The sequence below is a fragment of the Kwoniella europaea genome, chromosome 1, assembly GCF_036810445.1.
Source record: "Kwoniella europaea PYCC6329 chromosome 1, complete sequence".
NCBI classification, from domain to species: domain Eukaryota; kingdom Fungi; phylum Basidiomycota; class Tremellomycetes; order Tremellales; family Cryptococcaceae; genus Kwoniella; species Kwoniella europaea.
In genome coordinates, this window is record NC_089487.1 from 12,205,118 (window position 1) to 12,218,064 (window position 12,947).

General features: G+C 43.1%; 6 protein-coding genes across 6 annotated transcripts; 1 reads left to right on the forward strand and 5 right to left on the reverse strand.

The window, feature by feature from the left end:
• Positions 1-340: 340 nt before the first annotated feature.
• On the reverse strand, positions 341-1,903 carry V865_004651 (uncharacterized protein; the record flags this gene model as incomplete). Its single annotated transcript, XM_066228428.1, has 6 exons — positions 341-393; positions 469-485; positions 566-784; positions 866-1,431; positions 1,524-1,615; positions 1,684-1,903. 6 exons carry the CDS (start codon positions 1,901-1,903, stop codon positions 341-343), a joined length of 1,167 nt encoding a protein of 388 aa, XP_066084525.1.
• Positions 1,904-2,641: 738 nt separating this feature from the next.
• On the forward strand, positions 2,642-4,293 carry V865_004652 (uncharacterized protein; the record flags this gene model as incomplete). The annotated part of the gene is made up of 6 exons (XM_066228429.1): positions 2,642-2,859; positions 2,940-3,155; positions 3,243-3,448; positions 3,537-3,841; positions 3,969-4,121; positions 4,201-4,293. 6 exons carry the CDS (start codon positions 2,642-2,644, stop codon positions 4,291-4,293), a joined length of 1,191 nt encoding a protein of 396 aa, XP_066084526.1.
• Positions 4,294-4,677: 384 nt separating this feature from the next.
• On the reverse strand, positions 4,678-6,818 carry V865_004653 (uncharacterized protein; the record flags this gene model as incomplete). Its single annotated transcript, XM_066228430.1, has 10 exons — positions 4,678-4,755; positions 4,824-5,187; positions 5,302-5,577; positions 5,713-5,901; positions 5,963-6,081; positions 6,159-6,228; positions 6,301-6,314; positions 6,384-6,397; positions 6,464-6,486; positions 6,544-6,818. 10 exons carry the CDS (start codon positions 6,816-6,818, stop codon positions 4,678-4,680), a joined length of 1,422 nt encoding a protein of 473 aa, XP_066084527.1.
• A 258-nt stretch (positions 6,819-7,076) lies between these two features.
• Positions 7,077-7,724, reverse strand: V865_004654 (uncharacterized protein; the record flags this gene model as incomplete). Its single annotated transcript, XM_066228431.1, has 1 exon — positions 7,077-7,724. The coding sequence occupies one exon, from the start codon at positions 7,722-7,724 to the stop codon at positions 7,077-7,079; it is 648 nt and encodes a 215-aa protein (XP_066084528.1).
• Positions 7,725-7,759: 35 nt separating this feature from the next.
• V865_004655 (uncharacterized protein) lies at positions 7,760-9,237 on the reverse strand (the record flags this gene model as incomplete). The annotated part of the gene is made up of 2 exons (XM_066228432.1): positions 7,760-8,733; positions 8,868-9,237. The coding sequence occupies 2 exons, from the start codon at positions 9,235-9,237 to the stop codon at positions 7,760-7,762; spliced, it is 1,344 nt and encodes a 447-aa protein (XP_066084529.1).
• A 660-nt stretch (positions 9,238-9,897) lies between these two features.
• On the reverse strand, positions 9,898-12,937 carry V865_004656 (uncharacterized protein; the record flags this gene model as incomplete). Its single annotated transcript, XM_066228433.1, has 13 exons — positions 9,898-10,222; positions 10,352-10,437; positions 10,508-10,630; positions 10,688-10,827; positions 10,959-11,272; positions 11,359-11,414; positions 11,469-11,535; positions 11,591-11,672; positions 11,826-12,208; positions 12,333-12,504; positions 12,581-12,661; positions 12,717-12,786; positions 12,854-12,937. The coding sequence occupies 13 exons, from the start codon at positions 12,935-12,937 to the stop codon at positions 9,898-9,900; spliced, it is 1,983 nt and encodes a 660-aa protein (XP_066084530.1).
• Positions 12,938-12,947: the final 10 nt, after the last annotated feature.

Here is a 12,947-nt window from a genome sequence, read left to right on the forward strand (position 1 = left end):
CACTATTTACATTCCGTTTTGGATCTATTTGTTAGTTTTCATTTGTATCCCAGTTGAATTTGTTAATGGAAGAATAAGTATAATCCTTCCGTCCCGTCATTCTGGTGTTTATGTTAGATTGCTTCCTGCACCCTCCACTTAACACATTTGTCCAAGACTGTAATAGTCATCTTCGGACTATAGAATATCTATCCTTTTCTGACCTAGCCGTATATATCCAGGTTGAAAATTATCATGTTCCATCCATTTATCATGCATCTTAAAAGATCTACACAATACACCTCTGGTGACAATCCTATATTGTGTGGTATCGCACTGTACTTGCACTGTATTTCGTCTATCATGTATTACCGTCTAATATTCTAGAAGCTAAATTTAAACCTATCGCTGGACCTATATCAATCAAATGGAAAATGATAAATTAGTTTTATAGCTTGTCACCTAAACCCGAGATGGAGTGACTCTCACCTTGTGTTGTATTTCCACTATCTCATCAGTAATACTGTAAGCCCAAAGTCATAACTTACAGCATGAACAGTAGGACTGGGAATAGGGGTTGACTCACCCTATACCAACCCATAGACCATCTATTCCTCCAGGTATCAGGGATAAATCTTCCATCAGCGGTTGATTATCGGGTGTAGTAGGGCACGACCATTTCGTTTGGGATAAGACGAGTGTACCGTTAGAAGAAGCGAATTTGGATGAGAGAGACTCGACATAAGTGATTAGGTTTGATTTATCTTTATTATCAGAGGATGATAGAGATGATAGGGGACGTGATCTGTTGCGACGACAATACGATGTTATTTTAATGTGTCATATATGTAGAAATGTGTAAATGATAATACGATACCAAACTCACATAAATGCCGTCCCATCATCTCTCACTACCATCACTACTTTCCCTTCCGCCTCACCTTGGCTTATTTTCACCGCACATGGTTTCAGTCTTTCTTTAGGTTTGATCACTATCCCTTCCCATTCTTTCTGCCCAATCTCCTTCGTCTTAGTTTGTATCTCCTCACCCAGTGATGTCTTTAACAACAGTGGAGTTTTAATTCCAGTAGAGGCGATTATGATATCTGCTTTGAGATGAACAATCTCCTCTATTCCGTTGATAATTTGAACTATGTTTATACCATTTATCCTTCTCCTCTCTTTCCCACTCCCACTCCCACCAACACTCCCCTCATCCCTTTCATATGGTTTGCCATTCGATTGCGGAGGAAAGAAGGTAAGAGAAGTCGCTCTAGCAATCATCAACGACGCTCCAGGATGGGTGAGGAATAATCCACATAAGTGCCGTGTGAAATCGGATGGTTGACAAATCGCTGTTGGAAGGGATCGATGATGTATCGAGGTGGAAGGTGGGAGGAAGGAGAGTGAGATCATAGACGAAGATGAGGAAGATACGTCGAGGTTGGCATCCTACATGGATTGTATGGTACGATCCATACCATCCATTTAATTAGTTGTTGGAGATGATTTTATTCACGTACTCCTTGAATCAGCCAACTCACATATAAATCTATGGTTTTGTATCCCCATTTCAACTCTCCTCCAAAATCTTTTGCCAAACTTCGATGAAGGTCATATCCAGTCTTTGGCATCTCTAGTATTCCATTCTTAGCATGATTTGTTCGTGCAGTGATACAATGATCGAGTCCGTTCCGGACTCACCATCACATTCATCTCTTACTAATAATCCATTAGCATACCCACTACTTCCCGTACCTACGTTCTCCTCTTCTACCAATGTGATCTTACTTTCTGGATGTAAGTCTAGATGTTTCGAGAGATAGTAGGCTGTGGAAACGCCGATCAGACCTGCTCCGATTATGACTATCTCTCTGGGCTGAGGCTGATGCCCGTTCATTTTTACTTTGGGCTTGGTGGTCATGCTGATAAGTTACTACTGCTGTGTTATCGATTATGAGAGGAATATCGATTTCGTATTATTGCAACGATGTATCGATGTGTTTGCTTTGAAATCATTTATATACAGGCGCATAATGACATTATATCTTGCATAAACCATACGAGTACCGAGTCGGATGATCGACTGCGATGAGTTTGGGCTGTCTCATACTGGTACAAATGATTGTTTTCGATATAAGCAACCAACCGTACAGATCTGTGGTTTTGATCATTGATCGATCGCGTCTTGGTTGATGACGTTTGATCGAGGCAGGGGCACTGGAATAAACAGATCGATCACCCCATGAAACTGGAAAGGACGGTTAGTACCTTTCTTTACACGTGGTTATCGCCTCATCCCTTGACCAGATCCTATAATATGAGTGCTCGTATCATTATGAGTAACATGAATTTGGTATGATCTCTTCCTTCGTCTCTGATATACCATCACAAGTTGGCCATCTCTGTATCAGCCCTTACCAGTGAGGGAGAATTGCACTACACAAGCATCCCCATAACATCCATCATCTCATCTCATCTTGCTCTTATCATGATGATATCTTGACTGACGGGATAGGAGATGACGTCATATCAAATGTCCTCAGCTGAATAAGCAGATAGATGACGGGAGTTGACTGGATTTTCTGATACTCGTATATAACAATTGATAAAATTCACAAGGCAAGGTAAGATAGAGTCAACAACTACCAGACCAACCACCATGTCTTACTCCACTCCCCCATTCAAGCCAACCATCCCCCTCGAGCCTTTCACCATCTCAATCCCAGATGAAGATATCGAGGAACTCAAGACTTTGATCAAACTATCGAGATTGCCCAAGGAGACTTATGAGAATATTGATGCTGAGAAGAAAGGGTTTGGAGTCAGTAGGAAGTGGTTAGAGGACACTAGGAAGTATTGGTTAGAGGAGTACGATTGGTATGTTCTAGCTTACTACTCTCATTCACACCGCCTACAGTAACTAACCAATATCATACGGTATGATATGGGATTTTCAGGCGAAAGCAAGAATCACGTATAAACGCTCAACCAGCTTTCAAAGCTACGGTTAAAAACTCCGATGGACTAGAATACAAGATCCATTTCGCAGCGTTATTCTCCAAGAGGAAAGATGCTATTCCAATCATACTCAGTCACGGATGGCCTGGAGCGTACATCGAGTTTTTGGGTTTGATGGAGGTTATCAGAGCGAAGTATTCAGAGGATGAATTACCGTGAGTCTCCCTTGACAGGAGATGAGTGATTGATATCGACTTATGAACGGAATGACTAAATCATCCTTTTCTGGCTATCTTATTCAGCTACCACCTCATCTTCCCCTCTACACCCGGATACTTATTCTCCTCGTCGACACCCAACGACCGCGAGTTTGCGATCAAAGATGTCGGGTACCTCTATGACCAAGTGCTGAAGGGACTTGGATTGGGAGATGGATATATCGCACAGGGCGGGGATGTAGGGAGTCACATTACCAATGAACTAGGTAGAAGTCACGAGGGGTGTAAAGGTGAGTGAGGGTTGTCGTATGGTATGAAAGAGAAGAGGGGGCTGTGATACCATCGAAAGAATGAAGCTGATCTCCCCCATCCACCCAGCTATTCACCTAAACATGCGAATCGTCAAACCCGCCCCGCCTGGTACCCCCGAACATTCCCAACCATGGGGTATACCCGAATTCCTCGAGTGGTTGCAGAAATACGGCTACAACCTCGAACAGGCCACTCGCCCATCCACGATCGGTCTCGTACTAGGTTCAAACCCTATCAGTTTGTTATGTTGGATAGGAGAGAAATTCGTCGAATGGTCAGATGAAACTCCAAGTTTGGATACGATATTGACTTTTATAAGTCTTTATTGGTTCACTGATACTTTCCCTAGTTGTATCTTCAGTTATAGATATGTGAGTACTCTTTCACTATATACATATCTCCTGTTTCCTGTTGAACAAGATAACAATTGATTAGTTGATCCTCGCTGATTGTTGAACTGTCGAATTTTTTTATACAATCATTCAATTTGAATTACAGGGTTTCGGATCTAAAAGAAATGTCCACACAGCCGACAAAGAATATCAACATAAACCAACGGGATATAGTTATTTCCCTAAAGAAATCACACCTATACCTGTACATTGGGTTAAGACGGCTCATAATTTAGTATGGAGCAGGGAGCATAAAACGGTGAGTACTGTGTTTTATCACAAATTTTGGTCAAACCAAAGACTATATCACACCTCGATGCTGATCGGATCGTCTATAGGGTGGTCATTTTGCAGCTCTAGAAGGTCCAGAAGTACTCTTAGACGACGTGGAAGATTTCGTTAAACAGGTTTGGCCAGAGGTATCAAAATGATTTCACCCTCGACACGAAATCCCCGTTTATATTAGTGTAGTAGCCTGATGTGGAGATTATATATTGTAAAGTTGTATAGTAAAGTAAATAATCGAAAAAATTAAAATGGAATGAAGATGGAATATCGGTTTGTAGCCGTCAATTGTGAGATGAAATGTATAATGAGAAAGTTTTGTTGCTTCTGTTAACTTCATGTTGAAATTAACTTCCATCATACGAGTGATAAAACCTGTGGTGCATATGTGTATTTTGTGTATCTATCTATACTTTATTGTACAGTATCACTACGTGAGATAAAAAGGCCAAGATAATCCCATAAGTTAATTCAAATCCTCCCTGTTTTAATTTCAATTCACTTCATTTATTTGTACAAATGAGTTATGATTACCAGAACTGCGTCAAATCAGGATGTACACCATCTCTTGATCTTAATAAGACTATATTCGAGCTGGTCGTTGAGAACTACACCCATACAGTAAATCCAAGGTCAACATCCTCTCCCTCTAATAAGCGTGGTAGAATTGACTCACCCCATTCCCAACAAACACTCCTGCTCTTCTGGCAATCTCCATATCAACCGCCACTCCAACTTCCTTATCCTGCCATTCGGGGTATATATCATATTTCCCTATCCAGACATTATCCCATCCTTCGGATTGTAACCACATCCTAATTTCGTTTATCCAATTATCATCTGCGTCTGTAAGTATATACACTGATCTCAACAAAGGGTGGTTCTTCCTCATTCGTCTCGCACGGGCTATTATGTCGAGAGTCGCAGGTAGACATTTCGCTTTGTATAATCCCATACGGGTCGCTTCTACCATTGAAGAAGGTGGGGGGACGTTCTCGTTTCCTGGGAGTTTGGGAAGTTTATTGAATGACACAAAGGGACTACGATGATCGATAAGTACAAGTATCAATAATCTCATGTGTACAACCATCGATATCTTCACACCAAGCACGACATGACAGAAAGGACTGAGAGAGAGAGGGAGATCAACTCACGCTGCACGTTCACCTTTCTCATTACATACCTCCTCCCAGTTCTTACTCCTCCTCAAATGCATCGCCAAGATATGTTTCCATACAGTTGTCTTATGCGGCTCGGTGCTCGTCGAATGGCTCACGGCGGATAGGTCGTAAGGTAAGGATTCAGGTGCGAGGGAGTGTAAAGCGCGATTTATGATGGCTAGGACAGTGGGAGAGAAGGTAAAGTGCTTCATCACGGGGGATTTCACAAAGGTATCGTACAAGTCGAGCGAAGCAGTCGAGTCGAAGAAGCTGTAACATAAGTCAGTCAACGTGAACAATCGAATAATCGAAGGGAACAGAAAAGCATCGCGGAGTGAATATTGTTGAACATCGAAAGACCATGCCAGTTAAATTTACACTGATATCGGTTTACACCAGACTCACTCATCATCAAATGGTTCACCTGTTATCCTAACACAACTCTGTTCACTCCCTGCTAACAAAACTTGAATCTGATGTATCCTAGATTGACCATCCGCTACCAATTGTAAATCACCATCGGGGTTGAGATCATTCCGTATATTATGTAGTTGTTCTTTGTACGACGGACAGACATTTCGGTAGTAATGAGCACTGAACGTTAAATCAGCAACGATACAGTATTCTTCCGTGAATGGATATAGGAGGAACATACGGTACAGCTCTAGGCGATTTATACAACTTCTCGAATCCAGATATCACCGTTGATATATAGGCTGAAAGAGGTATTCTCGCTGAACGCCATGGCCAGTGGGATACCACAAATGGGAGGTACTAGAGTCACATAACATCTATAAGCTATAGTCTGCCTCTGTATTAGACAACAAAGAGTAGATTGCGCAGACACTCACCGTATCATCCTCTACGTAAGGTTCAAAAGCCAATGATCTATTTCCCAACACGGCCAAGTGATGTTGTAATCTACCAGCAAACCGACATGCTCGTTAGCGCTTCGCTCTGACCTTGTAGCAGGACAAAGTCAAAGGCACGCACAATACCCTTTGTAACTGAATAGCAGGCATTGCAGCATCAGCTACGCACTAGCAGATAAGATAGCATGAAACGAAACAACTCACCTGATGATTGAATCCTGATGACATTCATTAAAACAAGCTTAACAGATCTAGCTCATATCTCATTAAGATGGCATACTCACCAGTCCCTCTCGGTACATCAAACCTATCTTATCATCAGCCTACATCAACACTCGGTGATGATGATGATGACTTCACTCACTTGACATATCTTCCGTTCTTCCCTTCTCCTACACCTATATCATTCTTGATCTGGGGCAGACTCGCCTCCTGCCTCCACTCGACAGCATAGGAAGGTGGGAAGGGGGGTCGGGGATGGACGGTGAATAACAAAGCTACGAGGAATATGAAAGCGAGTAATTTGAAATGAGGTCGACGTTGAAGACTCGATATCAGTCCGTTACCCCGTAGAGAGTTGAGGTAGGCGGTATCTACCGTTATGGGTGGTCCGAGTGGGTTGGGGAATGTTATTCTCATTGTGGGATGGTGATGCGAGGTAAGATGAGAAGGGTGAGAAATGGGAAGGAACATGAAAAGTGGATCATGCTTTCATTCCGGTATGTATGTTACAAGGAACGCGTCTAATTAGAGTAGTCAGAGTACGTGCACATACATTGGAACTGGAGTCCCCGTGGCGATTGGCTATTAAGCATCCGTCATATAAAATGCATACATACATCATGAGTCATAAGTCATAATCGTAAACTACATATATTTATTCTAGAGGAACATCAACTAAGCCAACCCACTACTAGTCTGAGGGACCATCTCGCTTCCTACCGCACCATCATCCCAATCTCCATTCAAGTTGCCGTACGTGGTGGGTAAAGCGGTCGGTACACCAGTGACCCACTCACCCCATCCTTCAGCAGGTGTAAGTGTAGCAGTCGCAGTAGCAGTTGAGGTAATAGTGATAGCCGAGGTTGGCGTGGCTGTAGCTATAGCGGTGATCGGATCGGTGGGTATGGGGATAGGAAGAGATGTAGTCATTCTTGATCCGGTCATTTGTCCCCATGTACTATCAGGTTGAGGGATAACTTGAGATAATGACTCAGTGTCGGTATCAATTCCATCTTGAATAGCGCCGTCCCCTGCGGATGGTGTGGATGTGGATGAAGATGAAGATAGATATGATTTAGGAGGTTCATATCCTTTCATCGATTGAGCTACTAGATCTATAGCATCGGGTTGAGAGGCCAGGGGAAGTAGTGAGGGATAAGGACTATTCCATCCATCCGTATCGTTATTATCTCCGTTATCCTGTTGATTGACACTGCCATCATCACTCGTAGAAGAAGGAGATGGGTCGTTGTATAATCCTACTGTCGAAGTTGGTGAAGTGAGAGTACCGACTAGCTGTCCGAGTGGATTGATGATATACATCTTTCCTTCTACTTCGATGGTTCTCAAACCATTCATCACTGGTGCGGTGGTTGAAGATGTTCCAGTAGTGGTAGATACGTCTGAAGCAAGTTTGAGTATTTGTCCGGTGGATAATAAATAGGTATTGGATCCGAGGGATTGAACGATATTGTCGAGCCAGCGGCTGTACCATTGACGTCTTGAGAGAGGTTATTAACCACACCTGTGGGATTGCTAGTATCTAAAGACCCTACAACTCCATTGATCGGCTGAACAACCCCCGAGAAAGGTCCATTGGAAGTCAAGCCTTGTACCGTGGACGTAAGATCTTGTACAGGTAGACCTTTCGTCAATCCTCCGACTGTCGACGTAACTCCTTGAAGAGGTAATCCAGCAGTCAACCCATTGATCGTACCAGTCAGACCTTGTAATGGAAGTCCACCGGTAAGACTCCCAACCGTATTGGTGAGACCTTGAATAGGAAGACCATTGGTCAATCCATTGACTGTCCCAGTTATACCTTGAAGAGGAAGTCCGTTTGTCAGACCGCCGACTGCTCCAGTGATACCTTGAAGTGGCGAACCAGAAGTCAATCCTCCTACTAATCCCTGTATGGGTAATCCATTGGTCAAACCTCCAACGGTCCCTGTCAATCCTTGTAATGGCAATCCATTCGTTAATCCACCAAGTGTTCCGGTCAATCCTTGAAGTGGTAGACCGTTTGTCAAGCCGCCTACAGTGCCTGTAAGACCTTGAATGGGATTACCACCACCACCACCTAACACACTACCTACTAGGGGTAATCCACCGAGTAATCCTGTAGCTTGACCAGTCACTCCACCTAAGGTATTACCAGATTGACCGATAGCTTGTGTAATCACACCTTGAGGTAACCCCGTGATGTCCCCTCCTGATTTGGCAGCTTGTGGAATCATAGGTACTGATGTGGGGATAGATAGACCGGCGTTGGATGGGATAAGGGGGTTGGAGGGCGAGGGAATGGAGGGCACCGAGGGGAGTTGTCTTTTGTCTGTGCACGGAATGTATTACATTTAGCATCAACTTATACCCAATCTAACAACGATGTGTAAAATACAAGTAGACTATACAATAGCTTCTCTTGACGAGTCAGGAGGGAGAAGAAGAAGTAGATGTTTCACTCACTTGGTCCTTTCATCCCTCCAATACCTATCAAACCCCCTCCCCCTCTTCCACCAAGGTTAACGTCCAATCCCAATCCACCGTTTGTATTCCCGGGGCCATTCGCATTTCGATAATTGGCTAAATCGACATTCAATCCCAAGGAATTGACCCCTATACCAAGTAAAGGTGATGAATCTCCTCCGGGTCTAGGCGAATCTGTATAATCTTCAGTATTTGGATTAGGTGATCGAAGTTTCGAATTTGTTCCAACGTCCAAAGCGGCATTACCGTTGAAATTCGAGTTGGGTACAGGAGGAAGGGGCGCACCGAATGTCGCTGTTGAGGAGAGTGCGAGGGAAGTAAGGAGGATAGGGGTGGTTGAGAATTTCATGATGTCTCGTTGGTCGTCGTTGAAAATAGATTGAAATGAACTAAGCGTGGAAGTAAGTCTGAAATGTGATTTGATAAATTAAGTATTATAAAGCTATATATAGTAGTATGAAAAATGTATTATAAGTAATTATAATGCTCGACCAGCGAGATTTAAAGTAAATTGGATAGAGCAAAGTTAGAGGGTGAAGCAAGCTAAAAAAGAAAAGAAAAAGGAAGAGATTGATATCCTCATTTAAATATACCTGTGCTTATGTACATCTTTCCTGCAGCATATTTCTATTCGTTGGTACAGCGGATTAGCAAGATACTGATAAGTCGTTCTGGGTAAGAATCATATAGGTATATTTGGGGAATTTCAATTCGGACTAAATGAATGATTCCAACTAGTCTTCGTCATAAATCCCTGTCTCACTGATAAGTCCATTCTTAGATAAGATCGTTACTAAGTCAGGGTGGCTTGAATGAAACAGTCAGACATCTATACTATGATCAATCTTACTGGCATTTAACGCTGTTGGCCATTAGTAACATGAATTATTATTAAATCCGTTATCATCCATGATCCATTCGTAATATCTCAACTGGAAGGCTTGAGTCGACAGTATTCAGACACACTCCTCTCTCTACGAATGACTTCTCCCGATCCTACGTCCTGGACCTACTCTTCATCTTCGGCAATCTCCAACAACCTCCAGCCCTCCCCTTCTCCTTCCTCTCTCACCACACCCTTTTCCTTCCACCACCTCAACCCATCTTTAATCAACTTATCAGTAATCTTCAATTTCTCCTTGATCTCTCCTACAGTCAATATATCTTGACCCTCAAACAATTCAATGATGGAAGCTTGGGTGGGGTTCGCTTCAACTTCGACCACACGATCTTCCAGCTCGATGGACATATGCACTGTACCGAGAGATTGGAGGAATCGAAGGTGTTTGTCGGGTTTGAAATGATGGAAAGCGGATTCGTATTCTTGTTGAGCTCTGAACAAGATGTAAGGTCAGTATGTATGATCCTTGATGATCACGGTGATAAGTCTGTGATCGAGGAGAAAAGATGATAGATGAATGGCCGATGGCGTTGACGAGCAGTCTGGACGGAGGGTGACTCACTTAAGTAATTTTGATGGTAGACATAAAGATGTTCCAGGTACGTTCGGCCAGAACATCTTGGATATGACCAAAGGATGAACAGTTGACTAAGCAATATACAATCATATAAGCTATGTGATCTACTTTTGGGATAGAAAAGAGAAACAATTAGCTCACCTTGATATCACCCTGAACATGATCATCTATCCTCTTCGAATCCGCCATATCTTTCAACATGACATCGCAGATCTGTAGAGCTTGTTCACCGAATCGTAATTTCAATAATTCGATAATTCGGATCTACCCCGTTTCTGCCATTAGCATATTGCAATACCATTTTAAGGGCATTTGGCTCACCTCTTTCACCGCATCGTAATCTCTCACAGCTAACAATCTGGTCGCCAACAATACTTGGAGTTCTTTGACGATAACCTCCCGAGTTTGGTATATACTAACGAGTGTCGAGACGATATCACCTGCTTTACCTGATCTGAATTCTGTTGTCATCGAAAGATAAATCAGCATGCACAGTTCCTGGTCATGGAATGCGCCTCGGGTAAAACCCAACCTTCCTTTGACGGATAATAGTATCTAGACCAAAATCCGAAGGGAATAACGTCTAACCCACCTGGAGCAGCATCAACAGGCTCGGGATCCCATTTCGGATCTGACCAATCTTCTATTTCCATTCCATCTTCAGCACCATCCCTTATCAATCCTGCATTCTCATTTTCGTCGCCCAGCTCTTCACCTTCTACTAACGCACTGACAATACATTTGGTCGTATCTGATCGTTCTCTTAGATGTTTTCGGATGGGAGTAGCTACTTTATGTAACAATACGCCTTGTGGATCTAATATCCTTAACGATCGGATAGTAGATATGTATATTGATAATACTAGTTTGGTCTCTGCTCCAGGATGTAAAAGACGTTTCAAGTTGCTATATACATATACAAGTGATTGATCTGTCAGATTCATTCGTTTCGCGTCAAATTTGCTCGTCAAGCTGTATAGGATGATACGTACGCTGCGTTAAGCTTATTGACTAGTTCAAGTCGTTGGTCAACTTTGAACAAGCATTCCTGTACATGAGGCTATCAGCTTGAGGACGGAGAGAAAAGCAGCTGACACCATACCTTGAGATCTTCCAATGCAGCCATAGAGTCAGGGAAATCAACAATTATATCGAACAGTTCATCGGTCCTGGAAATCAAGAGATCAGCTGTTGTCAGTGAAAACCTTGACACACGCAGCTCACCTGATATCGAAGAAGCATTTGCAAAGATAGTAATCAAACCTGGAGAACATCGGTCTGAGAGCAGCTTGAGCGGATTCGTTCCCTGCGATTTGACATATAGAGATCAGCACACTTCAAATTTGGGTTGACGATACATCGCATCCTTAATGAATTCGATCTTTCCCCTTGTGTCATCCTCCAAGATTGTCCCATCTGATTATCCTATGGCATCGAGACGAAAGGACGCCTTACTCACCCTCGAACATCCCGCTCAACCAATTAGCAACTCCATCCCCAACTCTCTGTCTGGCCCTGGTTAATCGTCTGGTATCCCATCCCTTCTCCGCCTCTTCCCTTGCAATCTTCTCAATTTCCTTATAAGCTACTTTACTCAGTGTACCGGAATATCTAGGGAATATACCCAGTCTGGATAGATGGGGCGAGGGTGGTGGAACTTTGTGGTAGTTTACTGGAACGCTTTGGAATAGCTGAGGCATAGTTGGGGGATCAAGTAAATGAGAGGGAAGGGATGCGAGTGACTCGGATAAGAATGATAAGAGGTATTTTGGAAATAAGGGAGATAGGGTGGAATGGAGGAGGGAATGGAATACCTGGGTGAATGTGCCTATAAGTTTTGGGCTGTAGGTATGAACGAACGTAAATGGACATCAGCTAGATATCTTAGATATAACACAGTAGTATGGATATGTATTGATCGACGGTATACAAAGCACTCGGAGGGATCAGACTTAACCATACTCACTCGTGGAAAGCCCTCAATGGTACGCCCCAAGCTCTCTGCCAGACTGCCAACCTCTCTAGCATCTCAATCATCACTGGTCCAACTTGGTCGTCCTCCTCCTCAACTAAGGTCAGATGATCGATATACCTTTGAACATCACGTATGATAAGATAGAAGCGTGATTCAACAGCGTCTGAGGACACACAAGTCCGACATAAGCTTGACTACGATTGGACTTTCTATAGAAATGACAGCACTGAGCAGCTTACCCAAGAATTCAGAATATAACGATGAACTCCTACCATCCCTTAAGGCAATTTGGAAAGCTGTCGTCACATCTGGAGTTTCGACTAGCACCGAATATCAGCTTCTTCCGTTGAGTTGGTCCTGCAAGTCAGAACTTACTTGGCTTCACTGCTGATCTCGAAGATGTCACATCTTTCGGATAGAGGTAATTCCCAGCAACTCTCAACGCCTACAACGGATGAGAAGCGTCAAATCAAATCAAATCATTTAGTATGACAAGGTGGGACACAACATACATGAGCTAGCTGTTCATATTGCCTTGCACCTTGAGCAGATGTCGATGGGAGGTTCCAGTCGTTGAGGGCTGCTACTAGGGCCATACTTATTTAG